The sequence below is a fragment of the Miscanthus floridulus genome, chromosome 9, assembly GCF_019320115.1.
Source record: "Miscanthus floridulus cultivar M001 chromosome 9, ASM1932011v1, whole genome shotgun sequence".
Classification (NCBI taxonomy): domain Eukaryota; kingdom Viridiplantae; phylum Streptophyta; class Magnoliopsida; order Poales; family Poaceae; genus Miscanthus; species Miscanthus floridulus.
In genome coordinates, this window is record NC_089588.1 from 113,132,300 (window position 1) to 113,154,983 (window position 22,684).

The 22,684-nt window shown below is 43.5% G+C and overlaps 1 protein-coding gene across 1 annotated transcript; it reads right to left on the minus strand.

The window, feature by feature from the left end:
• Positions 1-19,542: 19,542 nt before the first annotated feature.
• LOC136484132 (beta-amyrin 28-monooxygenase-like) lies at positions 19,543-21,778 on the minus strand. Its single transcript, XM_066481322.1, has 4 exons — positions 21,284-21,778; positions 20,413-20,854; positions 20,118-20,305; positions 19,543-20,023 (listed from the first exon to the last, which is right to left on the minus strand). Exons 1-4 carry the CDS (start codon positions 21,776-21,778, stop codon positions 19,700-19,702), a joined length of 1,449 nt encoding a protein of 482 aa, XP_066337419.1. The 3' UTR covers positions 19,543-19,699.
• Between the last annotated feature and the right edge of the window lie 906 nt (positions 21,779-22,684).

Consider the following 22,684-nt stretch of genomic DNA (forward strand, 5'->3'; position numbering starts at 1 on the left):
CTTCACCTGCTCCTATAGTCAAGGGCGATAGGTTTGGGGAACATCAGTGTCCCAAGAACTAATATGAAATTGACCGAATGAAAGCGGTACCGTATGCTTCAGCTGTTGGAAGTTTATAATATGCTCAAGTGTGTACACGCCCTAACTTAGCTTTTGTTACCGGGTTACTTGGCAGATATCAAAAGAATCCAGGAATTGAACATTGGAAATTAGTGAAGAAAGTCCTACGTTATTTGCAGGGTATGAAAGGCCTCATGCTTACGTATAGAAGATCTGATACCCTGCAGATAGAGGGGTATTCAGATTCTGATTATGCGGGAGATGAAAGAAAATCCACGTCAGGATATGTATTTACTCTCGCAGGAGGGGCTATATCGTGGAAAAGCTCCAAACAAACCATGACTACATCCTCGACAATGTATGCCGAGTTTATAGCATGCTATGAGGCAACGGGGCAGGTGAATTGGCCGAAGAAATTCATACCCGGATTGAAAGTGATTGATGATATAAATGAACCACTGAGATTGTATTGTGATAACAATCCAGTGGTACAGTACGCTCACAACAATAGGTCAAGTGGTGCTACCAAACACATTGACATAAAGTACTATGTTGTGAAAGATAAAGTTCGGGATCATATAATAAATCTTGAGCATATAAGTACAGAGAAAATGCTCGTGGATCCGCTCACAAAGGGCTTACCACCCAACATGTTCAGAGAACACGTAGTCGGCATGGGTTTAAGAGAAAGCCTATGATTCCCGAACATACGAAGGGTCCAAAGAAAGTTTATATTTCAAAATGGAGAAGTGTATTGTGGCTGTTAGTCTAACGGCACTAATTGCTGTGACGATGGGACATTTTTATGCACTAATCTGTGATGAAATAGGATGGAAGCAAGAAAAATATGAATTGAAAGTTTTGAGTATGAAATTAAAGAACGAAGAATAGATGAGAGATCAAAGGGGGAATGTTAGGTTTGATCTCCCACGACATTAGGCCCAATGGCCTTTGGGCCTTGTTCTCACACCCTGATCGGGGGCGCCCAACCCTACATGGTTGGTGGGCCCCCGTCGCACAGCGCTATAAAGGAAAGTTGGGGGCCAGGGCTCGCAGTACGAGGTTCACCGCGCAGCGAGTCACCCCACCGATATCCTAACCCTAACCCGATCTTGAGAAGGGGCGCTGCCAGCGACGGGAAGCACCACCGACGCCGGCAACGCCACCCCGACGCACACGCCGCCGCCGAGGACGCCACTGCACCGACTCTCCCTCTCCATCGAACGTCGCTGCCGGCGCGCAGATGGCGTCCGCCAACGAGACCCCGGCTGGTGCTTCGACCACTACGGCCTTCGATGGTCTGCGACCTCTCACTCCCCTTCTCTCTACCTCTCTGTAGATCGTGTGTTAGGATCTTGATTACTGGGATTTTGACTCGATTGAGTCTTAAGAAATCTATCAAGATCTAGTATTATAATTAGGCTATTCTATTGTTTTCCACTAAACAAGTGTACTAAAATCCAGCATATTGGATCCACCATCATGGGAATAAACAAAAGATCATCCCAAATGGCTTTAGTTCAGGTATATAAGCAAGTCAAATTTGAAGCAATTGAGCCTATTAGGAAAAAGTTCACGCTGACATGCAACTGATATAATAAAGCAATAAAAATGCACCATCATAACAAACTTCCCCATGTAGAAATTGCAGCCTGTGAGCATTTCAGTTATATAATTTCAGCCTATGTAGAAATTACATGCCTGTGGGCTAATCTATTGGTTTGAACTGAGCAATTACACTAATTCAGAGTACAAACTGCGGTGTCAAAAAAGAGTAATACTAATCTTAATGGGTAATGGCGAGGAACTCGCCTTCTTAGAATGCATCGTTGCTGGCAACAAATCAACACCTCCCCTACCCCCCCCTCCCATACCCACGAACACATCCGTAATATAGAAAATCGATGCATTCATAACAGCAAAGTAGTCCCATACCCACGAACACATCCGTAATATAGAAAATCGATGCATTCATAACAGCAAAGTAGTCCAGCTGAAAACTCACCCGAAATTTGCGGTCAACAACAGGGCTGCGCTCGTGCCGTGGGACAGGGGCATACCCATAAGATGCACGATTGCTTTAATCATAAGCAGTAAAAAAACTAGATAAATTCTATATGAATAGCATAAGAACCGGATTAGCTCCAAGAGAAATCACATGTAATTCCTCCTATAGGAAACAATAGGGCGTACCCAGTGCAGAGAGCTCCCGTTCTGTGCGGGGTCTAGGGAAGGGTGTCAGTGGCAAGCCTTACTCTCGCCTGTGCAATGCGAGGAGACCGCGACTCGAACCCGGGAGCTTCTGGTCACAGGCGGTAAGACTCTACCGCTTGCACCAAGCCCGCCCTTCTCCTATAGGAAACAATATCAAAAAGAAAAAAATGGTCCAAATTGAAAATATCAGCATATATGCCCAATAACAACCACATGCATGTCAGATTCAAGCTCTACTTGTTCTAGTAGAAACAACATAAAGGGGGGGTCTATGCAAACACACCTACTTGAAGAAAATATAGTACCTACACCAGATGTGGTATTTTGATTGGGCTAATATATTGGTTTGAACAAAGCAAGTATGACAATTCAGAGTACGGGTATGTGAAATTTCAGTACACTGCACGCTGCCATCCATGGGCTATCATTTCAGGCAACTCACTCATCTATAACTATGTTTCTCCTACTTACTAATTAGCTACATCAGTTTCACTTATTTCTATGTGCAAAATGGACACAAATTAGCGGCCTAATCTGTACGTGATGTGCGCAGGAGCAGGTGATGAGTACCATCTCCCTGTTCTGGAACGACGCCAAAGCGGCACCGTCGCCCGTGGAGGCGGGCTCGGCATCGGGGGCCGAGTCCTTGAAGGCTTGAAGCCGAAGAGCGTGCGCTCTGGTGCGGAGTCGTCGGGCTTCTCTGCGCCAGCGTGGATGGGACAGGGCGGGCTCCGCACGGCGGGAGTGAGGCATCGCGTTGTCGTCGTCGCCTCGGATGTCAGCCAGCGAAATCGCTAGCCGTTGGGGACACCCTAATAATCACCGATGTACACTAGTAGCTAATAGTAAATTTATATAGCGACTGTCAAATTTTATAGGGGTCGGCTGACCCCAACTTAGTTTTTGAGACACTAAACAATTTTGAAATGAATAACTTGAAAAGAGTTATATACCACGGAGTGCTGTACAATTCTGATTAAATCATGTGCAATATCTGAGTCGTTAAAATAAAATTATTTTAAATCAGAAAATTTAGAATACAATTTTAGGATTTTTTCTTTTAAAATAGAAAACTTGTTTGCTGGACGGACGACACGGCTGGGTCATCCAGCCATTCCTGGCGAGGACCGGGCCCATCAAGAAATCCATCCAGATGCGGACGATAGTAAAAAAAAACATCCGCCGCAACGGAGATTCGTACGCCCCACCACCGCCACCGCCACCGCCACCCAACTAATCCGCCAGCTAACTGCCACCTTTTTTTTTTCTTCCATTCAATCCCCAGAGGTAGGACGGCCGTGGCAGCTACAAATGGAGTAGAAGTACCTCTTCACCATCGTGTTCATCGTGAGTTCAAGTAGTCCTAGTCTTGCTTTGGAACGATCCAAGGTTTTACCATTTCAACTATCGTGCTACATATCCGTCCTAAAGAGATCCCGTTCTGAGTTAATTGATTAAGTTTGTAAAAAAAGATTCTTAATATTTATGAGTTCAAATGATTGTCTAATGAGTATTTAAATACTTCTCGTTTATAGATTTAGTTAAAATTATAAATCGCTTGAATTTTTTTTTTAAAAAACGAGATTGCTAACCGTTTAGAGGAGGGAGTACTATATTTTCCTCAGCGCGTGTTTAGTTTCAGAAAGTTGGAATTTAGGGCTACTATAGCACTTTCGTTTTTATTTAGCAATTAGTGTTCAATCATGGACTAATTAGGCTCAAAACGTTCGTCTCGTAATTTCCCACCAAACTGTGCAATTAGTTTTTTTTCGTCTACATTTAATGCTCCATGCACGGGCCGCAAACATTCGATGTGATAGGTACTGTAGCACTTTTTGAAAATTTGGGGTGGAGCTAAACAAGGGTTCAACTCCACCACTTTCTCAAAAGAACATATCACAGATGCTCGTACTCAACTTCAAGCGCGTACAGTCACATCAATCTTATAAATTCACACGCACACATCCAAACAAGAACATTCATGATGGCGGACTGGCACATCTTTAGAGCTCTATATATTAACCAAGCATGTGTCTTTAATTATGATTTGATGTTTTCAATTGTATATACAAAAAAACACAGTTAAGAAATAGACTTAGATAAATCTCAATCAATATATTGATTATTTCTGGAAAGTTGCACACGCCGGTATCAAAGCTAGTTATCAAGCTAAGTACAACTCATATGTAGTCTAGAAGATGGCACCTCCAACGAAGGGTTGCTGCCAGGACAAGGCAGGGTTCATCAAAGATATCTGGTTGAAATGGCAATAATTGTTGCTGCTGCAGGAAGGCAGCAACCCATGGTTTAGCAAATGCCAGTGGGTTAACTGGAAGCAGCTATTGCTTGTTGCAGGCATGCAGCGGTGTTCAGCCACAGCTAGCTGGTTGAATGGAAGCAGCTGTTGCTGTTGCAAGTAGGCGGTAGGGTTCGCCATGGCTAGTTGTTGTAGGTATGCAGCGGCATTGGCCGTAGCCAGTGGGTTGGATGCAAGCAGGTGTTGTTGCAGGTTGGCAGCAGGGTTTGCCACGACTATTGACTAACCGCGGATACGACCTGTTGCAGTTGTTGTTGTTGCTGGTATGTAGCTGCGTTCACCAGAGCCAGTGTCAACCATGTCGGATAGGATATTACATTTGTTTGTATATTTCTGTCCAGATTCAGATTCGAATACGGATAGTGTCACCCATGTCGGATAGGATATGATTTAATATCGACATCATAAATATGCGATTTGAGTATTCGAATATGGATACGGTGTCGGATATTGAATACCCGGACTCAGATATGGACATATCTGAACCCCTCTAAACGGATTCGATCTCGAATACGGTTGGAAAATATCCGTACCATTTTCACCCCTAGCAATAGCCATAACAGGACCAAGGAGGTAATTACTCGTGCTGAAGAAGAACTTGCACTTGCCAAGTTGATTAGGCGTGGAGCTGACAGGGATCTTGTGCAGGTCTAGAAAACTGTTGAGGTCTTGACTGGCAAGTTGGTGACGGCTACTGAGAACTGGAACGCTTTGTGAAAATCTTTTCGGTCAGTAGCTGATCTTCTCTGGACTCCAGCAGATGACGGCCAATCTTCCCCAGGTGTCGACCCGTTTCCAGGAGTTCGTGAAGAGATGCGCCCAACTCTGCACCAAAAATGTTCTTGCCCAGGTCCGGGTTCTTGCTCCGGAGGTCCCTTTGTCCAAGGTTGCAGAGGAAGCCGAGAGTCAAGAGTACCTGGATGCTATTGAAAGGGTGGAGCCTAAGGTCAAAAAATTAGCCTGGAGGATTGTTGATAATCTTAGTATTAATATTTCTTCTCCTGATGATGATGCTTGATTTGATTGTAATTGATCTTTGTACTCCAACCTTTGTAATAGGAAATTATACTCCTCTTTGAATGAAGATTTTTTATTTTTCGTTGTATCTTCCTTTTGTTTCTTTGTATGAATTTCTTTGCCTTGTTTATTCTTTAGACGAGTTGTCCAAGCGATCAGAATTTTTTTCTGAGTAGTCTCTTATTGGGCGTGGTATGCATCCGCGGCTTAGAGTGGTCGTGTTTTTTCATCCGTTGGAGGATATCTCCTTGATACATCGAGCGCTTGTCTGGCTTTCATCTGAGCCGTGTAAACAACTTAGGGTAAGTCAATCGTTGGCTTGACAGAGTTCCTTGATTTGTCGAGTGCTTGTCTGGCTTTCATCTGCGCCGTGTAAACAACTTGGGGTATGTAGATCGTTGTCTTGACAGAGTTCCTTGATTTGTCGAGTGCTTGTCTGGCTTTCATCTACGCCTGTGTAAACAACTCGGGGTATGTAGATCGTTGTCTTGACAGCCTTCTTAGTCTCGTTAGTACTGAAAAGACTTAGGACCGGCAGGCTCAAGCATCTTTTCAGCTATTTCGCTCTCATCTGGTGAGCTCAAGCATCTTCAGCTTTTTTGTTCTCGTCCGGTGAGCTCAAGCATCTTTTCAACTTTTTGCTCAACTCGGGATGTGGCCAGCATCTGGCACTTGCCCTGGTTGTGAAAACAACTCAGGACCGGTTCGGGTGTTAGCTTATCAGCTTTCTTACCCTCATCAGCGGGCTCAAGCATCTTTTTAGTTTTTTTTACTCTCGGCCGATAGGCTCAGGCATAATTTCAGCCATTTTGCTCTTTGTCCGATGAGCTCAAGCATATTTTTAGCTTTTTTGCTCAACTCGGGAGGTGGCCAGCATCTGGCACTTGCCCTAGTTGTGAAAACAACTCAGGACTGGTTCGGGTGTTAGCTTATCAGCTTTTTACCCTCATCGGTGGGCTCAAGCATATTTTTAGCTTTTTTGCTCTCGGCCGGTAGGCTCAGGCATAATTTCAGCCATTTTGCTCTTTGTCTGGTGAGCTCAAGCATCTTTTTAGCTTTTTTGCTCAACTTGGGATGTGGCCAGCATCTGGCACTTGCCCTGGTTGTGAAAACAACTCAGGACCGGTTTAGGTGTTAGCTTATCAGCTTTCTTACCCTCATCAGTGGGCTCAAGTATCTTTTCAGCTTTTTTGCTCTCGGCCGGTAGGCTCAGGCATAATTTTAGCTATTTTGCTCTTTGTCCGGTGAGCTCAAGCATCTTTTCAGCTTTTTTGCTCAACTCAGGAGGTGGCCAGCATCTGGCACTTGCCCTGGTTGTGAAAACAACTCAGGACCGATTCGGGTGTTAGCTTATCAGCTTTCTTACCCTCATCGGCGGGCTCAAGCATCTTTTCAGCTTTTTTGCTCTCGGCCGGTAGGCTCAGGCATAATTTAAGCCATTTTGCTCTTTGTCCGGTGAGCTCAAGCATCTTTTTAGCTTTTTTGTTCAACTCGGGAGGTGGGCAGTATCTGGCACTTGCCCTGGTTGTGAAAACAACTCAGGACCGGTTCGGGTGTTAGCTTATCAGCTTTCTTACCCTCATCGATGGGCTCAAGCATCTTTTCAGCTTTTTTTTGCTCTCGGTCGGTAGGCTTAGGCATAATTTCAGCCATTTCGCTCTTATTTTGTTTTGAAAACAACTCGGGGCAAGCCATAATAAGACAAATGTTGTCGAGGAACACTATCTTTATTGATCGTGAACGTTGATCTCTTGTGGCTTTTTTGTATATAGATTCTTCCTTGAGTTGTTTTCATGCGTAGAATCTTCTTAGTTGGCTGATGTGCTATGTATTATTGACTTCTGTTCCATCTTCAGTCATCAATTAGTACGTGCCTGGTCCGGTGACTTTTGCGACAATAAAAGGACCTTCCCATGGGCTGAGTAGTTTATGACGTCCGTCCGTTTTTTTGTATTCTTCGTAGTACTAGGTCTCTGATTTAGAGTGATCGAGGCTGGGTACTCTTGTTGTAGTGGCGTCTTAGACCTTAGAGGTATCGAGCTGATTGAAGGGTAGCATTTACTCTGACTTCTACTGTGCTGTCGAGTTCTAATCTCCGTGTGTGTTCTGCTTCACCTTCATCATATTGCTCTATCCTTGGTGATGTCCAGATTAGGTCGGCAGATAGTACAGCTTCTGATCCGTAAACTAGGAAAAAAGATGAGTATCTAGTGGCTCTGCTTATTTGAGTTCGTAGCCCCCATACTACTTTGGGCAATTCTTCAATCCATTTGGATCCATAGTCCACTAGTTCTTCATACAATCTGGGTTTTAATCCGGCTAGTATGAGTCCATTAGCCCTTTCTACTTGTCCGTTAGCTTCTGGATGTGCGACCGATGCATAATCTATGCTGAAGCCACAATCCTGTGCCCGACTTTGGAATTCTGTAGCTGTGAAGGGAGAACCCAAATCTGTGATGATTCGATTGGGCATGCCGAAGCGGTGCATATTGTCTTGGATGAACTCGACTACTTTAGCTGCGCTATATTTCGCGAGTGGTTTGTATTCAATCCACTTGGTGAACTTGTCAATTTCTACAAAGATGTACTCGAAACCGCCCTTTGCTTTCTTGAGAGGTCCTACTTGAACCAGCCCCCAGCAGGAGAAAGGCCAAGCGGGTGGGATGCAGATGAGATTGTAAGCTGGGACGTGAGCTTGTCTTGCGAACATTTGACAACCTTTGCATTTTCTGACGAGTTCTTCTGCGTCTTTCAAAGCGGTTGGCCAGTAGAACCCGGTGTGGAATACTTTGCCGACTAGTGTTCTTGAAGTGGCATGATTTCCACAGCAACCTGAGTGTATTTCGTCTAAGATCTCTTTGCTTTTTTTAGATGAGACACATTTTAGGAGTACTCCTGATGATGCGGCTCTTCTGTAGAGTTTGTCTCCTACTAGGACGTAGTTCTTGCTTCTGCGAACAACTCGGGTAGCTTCTTCTTTGTCTGCTGGCAACTTATTTTCTTTGATATAATCAATAAAAACCTGGGTCCATGAGGTGGTGATTACCAAAATCTGGGTGCCTTTAGCTGGGAGTTCAGGGGTTATCTCATCGGGTTGTTTGATAGAGGGAGCTGATAACTCCTCTACGAATACGCCAGGTGTGACCTTCGCCCTGTCCGATCTGAGCTTGGCGAGGACATCCGCTACAATATTTGAATCACGCAGGACATGTAGAATTTCTAAACCTTGAAAATGTTTTTTGAGTTTTCGTATTTCAGCGCAGTAAGCGCCCATGTTGTCTTTGGTGTAGTCCCAATCTTTGTTGACTTGGTTGATGACTACTGCCAAATCGCCGTAGACGAGTAGTCACTTGATCCCGACGGTAATTGCTACTCGAAGCCCGTGGATGAGGGCTTTGTATTCTGCTTCATTGTTTGTAGCTTGCCATAATATCTGAAGGACATATTTGAGTTGTTTTCCGTCTGGAGAGATGAAGAGAACGCCTGCACAGGCTCCGCCTAGTTTAAGTGATCCATCAAAGTATATCTTCCAATGGTCGAGGATGGTATTTGACATAGGTTGTTGAATTTCTGTCCACTCGGCAACAAAATCGGCAAGGGCTTGAGACTTGATTGCCTTCCGTGGGGTGAAATCGACGTTGAGAGCACCAAGTTCAACTACCCACTTAGATATGTGCCCCGTTGCGTCTCTATTGTGTAGGATGTCTCTGAGTGGGAAATCTATCACCACGGTAATCTTGTGGCTTTCAAAATAGTGACGAAGCTTGCGGGAAGTGATCAGGAGGGAGTAGAGTAGTTTTTGTACATGTGGGTACCGGATCTTTGATTCTGACAGTACTTCGCTGATGTAGTATACGGGGCGTTGTACTTTATATACGCGCCCTTCTTCTTCTCTCTCTACGACTATCGCTGTACTGATTACAGTAGAAGTTGCCGCAATGTATAGCATCATGTCTTCATATTTCTTTGGAAGTGTGAGGACAAACGAGGAGGTGAGGTATGCCTTAAGTCTTTCAAAAGCTTTCTTGGCTTCCTCTGTCCACTCGAACTTGCCCGTTGAAAGCTCTAGTTTGGTTTTGGTTAATTGATGAAACCCTAAGTGCTAACCTAGTTTATCAAGATGATTATGAGATAGGTAGCACTACTCCAAGTGATGAAGCAATGGCGAAGATCATGACAATGGTGATGGCATGGTGATGGTCAAATGCTTAAACTTGAAAAGAAGAAAGAGAAAAACAAAAGGCTCAAGGCAAAGGTATAAAATGTAGGAGCCATTTTGTTTTAGTGATCAAGACACTTAGTGAGTGTGATCACATTTAGGATAGATAGCCGTACTATTAAGAGGAGTGAAACTCGTATCGAAATGCGGTTATCAAAGTGCCACTAGATGCTCTAATTCATTGTATATGCATTTAGGATCTAGTGAAGTACTAACACCCTTGGAGATGTTTGTGAAAATATGCTAACACATGTGCACAAGGTGATACACTTTGTGGTTAGCACATTTGAGCAAGGGTGAAGAAGACACAGGAGATGCCAGCGTCGATCAAGTGACCGGACGCTGGATTTGAATGCACCGGACGCTGACTGCCTGCATCCGGTCGCGTTGACTCGGCGGTGCAGTGGATAGGGTATACCACCGGACGCTGGACTATGTCCGGTCAAGGTGGACCGGACGCGTCCGGTCGAAGAAAAACGGATTTTGACCCTTACTGTACTCAACCGGACGCTGAGGCTCCAGCGTCCGGTCGGCACTTAGCCGTTGAGATCTGATAGTTCAGTTTTAACTCAAAGAGACACGTGGCAAAGATCAGCGGACCAGACGCTGAGTCCAGGGTCCGGTCAGTATGACCGGAGCGTCCGGTCAGAGCGCGTTTTGCCCAGTGAAGGGGTATAACGGCTCTATTCCATGGGGGCTTCTATTTAAGCCCTATGGCCGGTTGTAGCTCTAACTCTTGCACATTTTTCATTGACATAGCAACCTTGTGAGCTTAACCAAACACCTCCCACTCATCTCCATCATTGATTCATCATCTTTGTGAGATTGGGAGAGAATCCAAGTGCATTGCTTGAGTGATTGCATCTAGAGGCACTTGGTATTCGTGTTGCGCTGCGGATTTCGCTTGTTACTCTTGGTGGTTGCCACCACCTAGATGGCTCGGTGTAGCGGTGGAGGATTGGCACGAGTTGGTGATTTTTCGTGGCCGTCTCTGGTGATTGTAAGGGGAGTTGTACCTTCCCCGGCAGAGTGCCAAAAGGTAACTCTAGTAAATTGCTCGTGTCATTGAGTTACCTCACTTGTGGGTCGGTTCTTGCGGTGTCCTATCGTGTGGACGAGGTTTGTGAAACACCTCTTAGCCGCCGAACCACCAAGTGTTGGTCGACACAACGGGGACGTAGCGTGTTGGCAAGCACGTGAACCTCGGGAGAAAATCGATTCTCTTGTCTTTGGCATTCTCCCGATGATTGGCTATATATTCATCTTGTGGTTGGTTCATCCCCTACATGGTGGTATAATCACCCTACTCACTTATTTACATTCTTGCAAACTAGTTGATACAAGCTCTTTAGTGTAATTAGAATTGAGAGCTTGCTTTATCATTTACATTCATCTAGTTGAGCTCTTTAGAGTAGCAAGATTGAGAGCTCTTAGTGAGTAGTTACATAGCAAGTTTGTGTGCCTAAGTAATCATTGCAACTACAATTGTTGGATAGGTGGCTTGCAACTCTTGTAGAGCTAGAGCAAGTTTGCATTACGCTTTTTGTCATACTAATCAAATTGGTCTAGTTGATTTGTAGATTTTTAAATAGGCTCTTTAATATTGTTTCTAGAGTCGTTGATGTCAAACCTTGAAAGCTCCTTTTTACCTCTTGGCATTGGTCCTTACCGAAACTCCTGTAGATGATATTTTGTTCCCTTGTACGGTGCAAGATAACCTGTTCGGTTTGGGTAACCCGAGTCTACAAGATAAAACTTCCCTACATAACATGGAATTAAGACATAAATGCAGTTGCAGACTTGTAGCATGAAAATTGACGTGCACAATTACCTGAAGCACCCACCAGTATATATAAGATAAAATAAAAATTATTAACAGTTATCTGACATCAAGCATTATAGAATGCTGGCAAGGTGGCATATATAAGAAACTGGAGAGTGGACATGAAACTGAATAGCAGGTCTATAGCTCATTAAAAGGCACAGGAGTAGTTAGCAAAGGCAATAAGAAATGTGTTCAAGTTTCCTAATAAACAGCAGTAAGTAAATCAAACAAGTCAATGGCTAATGGACACGTCACAGCTCAAGTTGCCTAATAAACAACAGTAAGTAAATCAAACAAGTTAATGGTCAATGGACATGTCAGCTTAAATTCCCTAATAAACAGCAGTAAGTAAATCAAAGGAGTCAATGGCCATTGGACATGACACCGCTCAAGTTTGAGTGCGTGTAATGGCTAATTATCTTAGATGTAGTGCCTAATATAGCTGGAGTGTCTGTAATTGAAAATTATATTTCAATATAATTTCAGCTCATGTATTATTAAAATATTAGCTATTTGCATGGCTACTGGTAAGATTGCAACCACACCACAATATCTATTGCATCACTAGCACACATACTGAACCACCGGTAAGCATTGCACTTGCATGGACTAAATCTATAGAAAAAGATCCACCAAGAGTAATAGTGGCTAACACAATCTAGGTGAAACATGGAAAGTAACATGAAAAGTATGTCAATCTAGGTGAAACAAGAGATGATAGGAGACATCAATCCCTTGAGGTGGATGTGGAAACTTGTCGCCATACTTCTCAATTGCATCCTTGAATACCCTTATATCATGAACAGATCCAGGCCATCCCGCCACAACAAAGGTAAATCTCATATTGAAGTCACATATTGCCAACACGTTCTGAGTAGTGTAACCATGCCTCCCCGTATGTTGCACTACCTGATTAGTTGGCACAACTACAGGGACATGTGTTCCATCTATGGCTCCAATTATCAAAGAAAGGAGAAAACCGAGGGGATTGTAACCTTTGATGCACAGACCTAAAATGAGGATCAATTGTCCTAATGATATCAGCTGCTAGCTTGGACACACTAGCCAGCACCTTCTCAAACTTCCTACTAACTGTCTCGAGTGATCGTGTAAACCTATTTTCAACTTGTCTAATAGCTTGTTGTCCTCCACATATCCATAAGAACATCCCCAAAGCCTCCACTGATGACATCTTACGTGTGGACTTCAATCCATATGACTCCACAAGGACATTATGAAGCTTATCAAAAACATTTCTGTGCATCCTAAACACGTTGTAACAACCAGTCCTATTACCTAGGTTTCTCATGACCCATTCGTATCCATATTCTTTAGGTACTCTATACTCAGCTTTGTTCATATATTTGTCGAAGTGAATCATATCGATCATGGATGCAGTAAGGACCATTTGCTTCCTCCTCTTCTAAGCCCTCAAGAAATACTCTTCTACAACAACATCTTCATCATCCAAACTATCACTGTCACTTGAATCATCATCCTCCGAACTAGCACTGTCACTTGAATCATCATCTGACCCTTGCTCTGAATCATCATCATCATCTTTAGTGCCATCTCCCTCAAGTTTTGCTGCATTAACATCATCGACCTGAACACACAAACAACAAACCGCATCAGACCATAGGTTAACCACTCATAAAAAAGGTTCACCACTCAAGACATAGGTTCACCACTCAAGAGTCAAGACATAGGTTCACCACTCATAAATAAATTCATCATAGATAATAGGTTCATCAAGCACATAAGATGTTCATCACACATAATAGGTTCATTAAGCATATACTAGGTTCAACAAGCATAGAAGATGTTCATCACGCATAATAGGTCCAAAGATACTACACTTTACTTAAGATACTATAGCCATCATAGATACATCAAACACTCCATTGGTTCACCCGCTGCTACGCTGGCACCATCTTCTAAACCACAGAAACCTTGACTCCACTGTGGTGAGTTTATAGAAGATGTTCCTGTTGTATTCTTTCTCAAATAATGTTGTAGCTATGAAGAATTCTTCTATTTCTTCAGCTGCCCCACATTCCTTAGCCATGGCCAAGCATCTGTCTATTTGTTCCTGCTTCTCTTGCTTCTTCTTCATATGTCTGCGTACCTTGCTATTTCTATATTGATCCAATTTTTCATTTGAAAGCTTGCTGTCCTGATCAAACTTGTCCATGATTCCACTCATCATGTTCAACAAAGGTGTCTTACTTTTCCTAGGTGGACTGTCGCCTGACTTGCATTTCTTGGATGGACTCTCGGCTGTAGTGGCACTGTTGCTTGCCCTCTTGCGGCTGGAACTACTCACTGGACTATTCCCAAACACATCTGCATCACTTCCTGTAGGACTCCAAGCAGCAGCCCCAGAAACCTCAACCACATCATCCCCTACAACATCATATGCTTGTTGTCCAAGGATGCATGAAGATGACCCATCTACTGTCACACCTTAGAACATATCAATTAGAAGGTGCAAGTAAGCAGGATTGCTCGATTGAAATTTCTCTGCTTGTCCCTGAAATGCACAGATGAAGAACACAAATGATTAGATCACATCACAGTGAGCAAGGCACATGGTCTAGGTGAAACCAAAGCAGTAAGTACCTTTGTGTTGTTGGTCCACAATTCAGGCGATGCATCAATTGTACCATCAGGTTTTCGGTCTAACCCTGTGTTTTGATTAAGCTTCAACCAGAACTGGTACATTGTCTTGCAATTTTTCACTCAGTTCTTAATGCATTTGGTGTCATGCCAGAGATTAGTGATGTGGTAATATTTTTTTCGAATTTCGATGTAACCTCTAGTGGTCATTGTCCCATTATTCCAATTCCCTTTTCTCATTTGCTCAATAAAAAGTTCACAGAAATAGTATATGTTTTGGTCACTCCAATGTGCCTTGTCATAATCCTCTATAACAGAAAAAAAGATGGCATCACATATCTAGAATGCAGCAAAACTCAACTGTAATTTGGTGTACAAAATGCAGACAAATAAGAGGTACTTGAGGCTTCAGCTGATTGAAATAACAGTCACATACTACTTCACATGAAGACAATAAACTAAAACTATAAAAAGGTAATGCTACTATGAAAAGTAGTCTAACTCTAACTACACAAGTAGCATGGCAATAAATTTAATCTTTCTAATTCACATCATTCATGTGTGTAGTACCTAAACTATAAGGATACCTATGCAGGAATACTCAAATATGTTGCATGGAAATGCTTCTAGTTAAAATAAATATGATTGAGGTAACTACATAAGTAGCATGGAACTGCAGCAAAGGTACCTACCACTGACCAGAACAGAAAAGCAGAAAATAAAAAAGTATCATCATCTACTCTGCTCTACCACAACTACAATCTATCATCTATAGAATGTAGCTAAGCTAACCAACAATCTAATATAATACAAGAAATATTAAAACTAGTAGTAACTGACTACTAGTGCTCGAGCATTCCATGCCTGCACCAATTCAATCCTCGATTCCTTCATTCATTCAGTAACAGCACTTGTTCTGTCTATGATTACAAATTTGACGCACTCCAGCAGCAGAGATATGCCACATCTCTCGCTAGCTCGCTTATTACTCACTCACTCCACCATGTATTAACTGAAACTGAACCCCAACGTATGAAATGGATATATATGATCCTCGAATCCAGAGGGGTCACTCAAATGGCGGCGGACCATATCAGAGAAAAAGAGAATTCATTCAGAGCCTCGAGAGCTTGAGCTGCTGCTGCTTAATTAGCGCTAAGGCCTCAACCTGACTGTAATAGAATGCCGGATTTTGCCTCTCGTAGCTAGCAGTTTAATTAGTGCTGTAATGCAGCAAGATAAAATCAACTAGTAATATAGTATAGTACGATAATAGTACTGGTGGCAGAGCAGCAGAGGTCAAACACAAACTGCATACTGTTATCTAGTAGGGTTCGCTCTTTCTTTTTTGTTGATGACTAGCCAACTAGTACCAACTAGTACCAAACCCGATCTTACCGACTGAAAACGTGGATTAAAGTCATTGTCGTCTTGTTCTTCGTTTTTGTCGGCGTGGTCTACATCCTCTGCAGTGCCCGCAGATGTGGATCCATGGCCAATGCAGAGGGGCACCCTTCCCCTATGGTCACCACCGTCGATTCCGGCCATTGGAAGCCCCTACGGACCGGATCGTGATGGAAGGGGACATGACTGAAACATGTGGCCTAAACTAAATGGAAAAAAATAAAGGGACAACGCAGCTGAGTCGAAACAGATAAAGTCATGGCAGAGGTCAGAGAGCTACAGGTATGTAGTTGATTTTTTTCTTTTTTTTTACAAAAAAGCTAACATCGTTCTTCCTTCTTTTCAATAGTATTTTGGCAATGCTCCCTATCGGGCATCCGTCTGTCCGGACGGACCCCACCTGTGTTGCACGCCGCACGCCCCTGCCCGTGCCACACGCGGCCCACCCGTGCCACTTGCCCGCGTGGATTCACCACCTCCACCGTGTCTCCCACTGCGGTCGCGCTCCTTCACCTACCAAGGCCACTACCATGGTCTGTGTCGCCGTTAAGCTCTGCACCAACGACCTCCGTGCCGCTTCGTGGCATCGAGCTCTGCGCCGATGTCGAGCTCTATGTTTCATGCGTTTCAGATGTATGTTTCATATGGATGTTGCATGTGTTTTATCTAGATGTTGCAAAAGTAGGTATGGTATTGTATATGTTGCAATGGCTATACACGTATGTTGTAAGTGTATGTTTCTAATGTTTCTGTTATTTCAGACGTATGTTGCAAGTGTATTATCTAAATGTTGCATATGTTTCAAGTGATAGTTTCAAATGTTTCACCTGTTTCGGACATATGTTGCAGCAAGTGCTTCACGTTGCAAGTGTTTTCATTAGTAGACGCGGGAACCGAGCATAGGTGGAGGCGGTCCCCGAGTGTGCACAGAAAGCGAAGCGGGTGCGGGCGGTACCCACATGCATACGCAGCAGCAGGCACGGTAGCACAGGCGCGTGCAGGTGTAGCAGCAAGTGGGCAGCATGAGAAGCAGCAGCAGGTGGCCATGCGTCGCAGTAGAAGGCGAGCGCCGGCAGTAGCCGCGGGCAGGTGCTGCAGGTAGGGCAGCCACAGCAACATGCGCAGCAACCGGGGCAGGCGCGAGCGTTCAGACGTCCGGACGATAGCCATGCCGATAGTTTACTTTAAAAGAAAAATACATGTGTGGTCCCTAAATTCGTCATAAGATATCAATCGGCTTCTCAAACACAAGAAAATACATTTTCAGTTTCACTTCTTTTTTTAATAAGGTATCTAAATATCTCTTATAAAGTTAATTCTCACTATATGTTCTATCTCAGCATAAAAGCTATCCACATCATCTTCAATTAATAGCCATGTTATCTCACTAACTTTTAACCTCTTAATGCAAGCTATCCAAGTATTCATAAAATGCTACATTGTTTTGTTGGTGCGTCATCTTATAATTCAATTGTGAGGACGTCACTCCAGCCGTCCAGCTAGTACTGTGTGTTAGTCCTCTCGACTGACATAGCACTAACTCGAGGGTCATGGGACGACTCCCTGGAGTCGTCACCCACTATCTCCATTAGCTCAGCTAAACCGTGGGATCGTCATAGAGGAACGCAATGATGCAACCATCAAGAATTGTATAACACAAAAATCACACGACAATTAATTAAGAAATTTACAAGTTGCGATAAGGAAATAATTAACAAGTTAGAAATTCCGGTCATCAACTCAACTTAAGTTACTTATCTCGATTTCTACGTTAAACTCTTGTATAGCCGCTTTATTAGAGTAATGGAAATTTTTGGGGGACGCCCATCCCTTGCACTTCTAAGCCTTTGACTTCACTCAAGCTTGGCTCGAGCGGGCGCCAATTCTTTCGACACCTATAACAGCTTAACGATAGTAACGTGACTGCGATTGTACTTAGAGGGCTTATTATATTCCAACATAATTATTTAGTGGATGCAATAGATGTAATAAATAGACATTTGTAAAGTTTGCAAAAAGGCGTGACTAAGTTAATGCAAGAGATGCTGCTATGCTTAAGTTGCTATTCATGGCTGCAGTCCATACATGGAGTCCGGGTTTCGACCTGGCACCAAGACTTGTAACCACGCACACTATTGATACCCACCTCAAAAAGATCATGACCGATGGGAGACAAAAAACATATACAAGGGGAGGGTTTTTAACATGGACAAAAGGGTGCAGGTATAAGGTTGAACCACAAGGTTCATTAACATTTGCTTGGCAACATATTTGATTACGGTTTGAGAATGTTTAAACATGTATTTGGGAAGGATAAGGTTCTCGCGGACGGTCTGGTGAGCATGGCCAGACGGTCCAACGGTGCCTAGGGTTTTCAGTAGAAGATTCCTCAGGCCTAGTGCTATCATGGACGATTCGGCAGGATCTGCCGAATGGTGCGGCAAAAAACTACTACAAAGGACCGACATCAACCGATGGGGTTCCTTTTCTTATCCCCATCTTGTCACACCATGCCAAAAGTCGAATTCACTGCTCCCACCATGTGCTCGTGCTTACCGGGAGGCCGTTCGTTGCCCATGTGCTTCTCCAACTTGTTTCAGGGGCAAGCTTCCAATTTTTTGCTCCAAACTTGTTTTCTCTCCTTTGATTCAAACTTAGGCTTAGCCTGATCTATTTTTTAGCTATGGATTGAACTAGGAGATTTTGGGGATCTTGTAGAGGATGCTTCACTTGTGCAAAGGTTTGATGAGCTGTAGTGGATGAGAACTAGAGATATTGTGGATTTGGTGATTCATGGGCACTGTTCACGCTGTCCATGCTCTTGTGGATGGTCAGACCAGAAGCACCAGACGGTCTCCTAGAACACTAGTGGAACATAACAGTCTGAGGGTGTCTAGGAATGGTCCGTGGTTCTTGGCCGATCTGCTAGAATAGGGCGAACTGTCTACCCGAACACTTTCAGCGCTTGTTCTAGATTAGCACGGTTCCTTACCAACACCTAGCATAACATGATTTCTAAAGGCGGCTACCGACGATAGACACCTCTACAAATCGTTTCCTAGAAATCATTGAAAAATCATAAATTGGTCCAAATAGCAACTTTTTTAATCCGGGGAGTCCTCACCAGGTGCACATAATTTTCCCGTGATTTTTCCATTCATAGTGCTCATAATCTATTTGTTGATACCACTTATAGGCCAGTTCCGTATCATGATTCGGCTTACGCTGCTTGTAGCTTCCATGCAATTCTAACTCAAGTCATGGAAGAACTCGGGTACCGCAGGTACTATGCAGGTTCAATGCCCACATCACATGGAGTACATGGCACTTACATTTTGCTTTAGGTCCTTGCCCATTTGCAATGCCTCTAGATTTGTTCAATATTTGGTGGACATGTGCTCATTCTTATGAAACAAAAGAGAGTGCACTAATTCATGCGTTGATATACATTAATGTTGTGCTTGTTACCCAACTAGGGATGTTCGCCAAACGAACTATGTCACGGCACGTGGTAACCAGCAGTAGTGGGTGTGCTCCACTCATTTTTTGGTACTTTGGTTTGTAATGACTTGGTCTCTACCTATTAAAGCATGTATATATGTTTTCTAATTAAGATGTATTCATATATCGAATCTTTTGAGCAATATGATGGCAATGAGATATATATGATGCACAAGTAATATTAGATAGCAACCTCTATTTAATTGTAATAATAATTCATATACAAAAGTGGGAAAATAAAGATCCCTGCCGGTTAAAGCCACTAACCTCCATTTAATTCTATTTAATTGTAATATAGGAAATCAAAGTTAATAAGGATGGTTTACTCCAATAAAGCTGGTGGATAAGTTTTGATCACAGCCTATATCTACTCCTTCGGTGTATATACATCTGCAGATGAAAACTAAGCACCCACAAAACATATCCTTGCACTCTTATTAGGCCTAGTTTTGGTGGACAATGGTTTGACCACAGCCAAACATGGCTGTACATATTACCATGAATGGGCGTATAAAGCATTATTTCAAGCATCATGAGTCATTGTAGGGGGTTCTCTTAACTCCAATTCCACTGGACATCCAAAAACAGGCGTAGGCTTCGGATCCTTCTTGTAGGCTTCATCTTTGAAGCACAACTTCCACCTGAACTGTGTCACTAGATAGTGCATGGCCACCATTGTTTCTACCCTAGAAAACTCAGTTCCAGGGCACATTCTTGGCCCTCCCCCAAACGGCAAGAAGCTGTATGGTGGGATTGATGAGCGCTTCTCAAAGCGAGATGGGTCAAACTTGGTGGGTTCAGTGAAGAACCTGGAATCCATATGTGTAATGCTTTGGGCTGCGAAGACCTGCCATGTTGTGAAACAAAAGCCTCTTGATCAATTATTCTGACAATGAAAAATAAGCGAGTTGGTGAAAATACGTGCACAAAAAGATGCCTACTTTCCAGCCTTTGGGGATGTGATAGCCCTGATATTCGATGTCCTTGGTAGCCGTTCGGAAGCTCCCAAATACTGGAGGCACTGTCCGCAGTGTCTCGAATGCCACCCTCCATGTGTACTTCATGCTTGAAACATCTTCCCAAGTTAGAGCACCATCTGTTCCTTTTTTATTTGCGATCTCATCTTGCTCTGCTATCACGTATATGATGTTAAAATATGATCACTTTGAATGAAAGGTGAGACCATGTAGATTCAAAAGTGTAGGCACTGGTCCACACTAACAGTCTAACACATACCTTCAGTGATTTTAGCAAGGACGTCTGGCTCATTTGCGAGGTGGCGCATCATGAAGGTGATTAGAGCTGAGGTGGTACCGTGTGCGCCGATGATAATGCCCATCACGTTGTCAACAATGTCTTCTAGGGTGAGGGAATGCGCACCCTTGGAGCGCAGAACGAGCATGTAGGTGACAAAGTCAGTGGTGGAAATAGTGCATCGTTCGTCCAACAATGACTCCTCCCTCTTCTTGGCAAACATTACGATGGTTTCCCTAATATTAGCACTGGACCTCATGCCCTTGCCGAATCTGGTGAAGGGTATGTTCACTGGAAATGACAAGATTGCATCACCTAGCAACTGGAAGTCGGTAGCAAGGGCATCTACTATGGTGGATGCTTCTTCGCCAAAGACAACAGAGCAGATGACCCCAAGCGTAAGACTCCTTGCCAGCGGCAGGACCTACAAGGTCATCAAAAACACACATTTTACGTCTTAACCTTATAGTTGTTTTTGTAATAAGCCTTATAAGTAGCGAATTTAGTTGTTGTGAGCGGGCTATATATGGTACCAATACCGTCTACAAGGTTAATCTTTGACTAACAATGTCTACAAAAATATAGAACTTGATGGAGACAATTATGTACTACGAAAACTAATTACTTGCCATGATGAATATAGTAGCATCAACCGTAAGTTGTATATCTATTTAGAATTTTAATTACTGTTGGACGTCAAAGCTCAGAATGTTTGACATAGAACAAAATTAAATAGAAACACATAATTTATAATTGGAGGGACCACGCGCGAGGGAGTATATATCTTGCACTGTAAACAGAATTCACTATACAAATGAAAAAAATATCCAAGTGTCAATCATTTTGTCCTTACGTTGACAGTGTTGCGACCAACCCAGTTGAGCTTCAGCTGCCTTCTGACTTCGCCGTCCATCTTCCCCACGTACCTTCTGACCATCTCAGGCCTCAGGTACCCCTGCAGTGCACTACGCACCTGCTTCAGCTCGTCGCCGGTGAGCGTCAGAATGGAGCGCCGGAGGAGGGAGCGAAGCGCACGCGTCTGCGTGAGGACGAGGCCCTCGTTGGTGAATATGAAATGGTTGGCCGCCGTCCCAGCGAGCAGCACTGTCGGCGAGCCCAGCACGGACATCTTGGACACCGGACCATATCTCTTTATCCGCGTCCGGAACCACTGGTCGTCTGTGTTGGTGCGTAGAGCGTGGAGGAGGGAGAAGGTCTGGCCGATGACCGGGATGCCGAGGTTGCCGGGAGGGAGATTGTAGGTTGAGCAAGACCTGTGGTTTTTGGTGACGAAGTGGAGGAGAAAGGCTATCGCTGCTGCAGCTGCAAGGAGCACGATGAAAGGCATTGGAAGTATGCTGGGAGAGGGTTGCAGGGAGCACGATGAAACTTGGGGGTTGGTTAGTGGCGTTGGATACTTAAAAGTCTGCTTGTGTAGATATATAGTGCTGTGTAAAGTGGAGATTAATCCATATGTATCTTGTTTTACACATTTAGTTTTGACATTCATGTCATCCCAAATGAGTAGGAAAAGCATGTACTATTGAAATAGACCATGCCCTGCACGAGGTCGATGAGTTTTGCTACTGTGTTTAACTTGAACACATGAAAAACATGTGATTATGACTTGGACGGAGACTGCAATTTTCAGTTCCCCGTGCTACTAAAAGGGTATATATGTTGATAAGAATCTGTGTTTCAGGGTGCAACTAACAAAATTTCCATGTCTACGTGTGTGGTGGTTTGTTCTTCTCTACTTTTTATTATCCAAAATGGATGCAGTGACACGTTGTGGCCACAAGAATGTGTGGCAAGAAACGTACGTATGTACAAAAGAAAAGAACAGGATGGTTCATCGTCTGAAAATGCTGGTGAAGACGTGCCATGAACTCGGTTCACACAGAAGAGTGATGTTGAGGTATGTTAAACTCGATATGGGACGGAAGCTAGGGTACCAAGGACAAGTAGTCACTATCCCGTGCAGACAACTAGACAAGTATTGCTCTCCACGTTTTTCATGTGTATAGAACTACTTTCCTGTATCCTGAATGGACGAGGACTATCACAAAATTGAATGAATTCTGAAAGACGGAATCAGCACGAGTTAATTAGTTCCATGTCGGTGTAACTACTTGTAATGCCAACCAGTTGAGAGCAGATCATGGAGCTTCATCACAAGCATTTTTTACCTTGAAAGCGTACAAATCTTTAAGCACAACTAAAAGATTAAAATTGAATCAGGCATAACATGAGT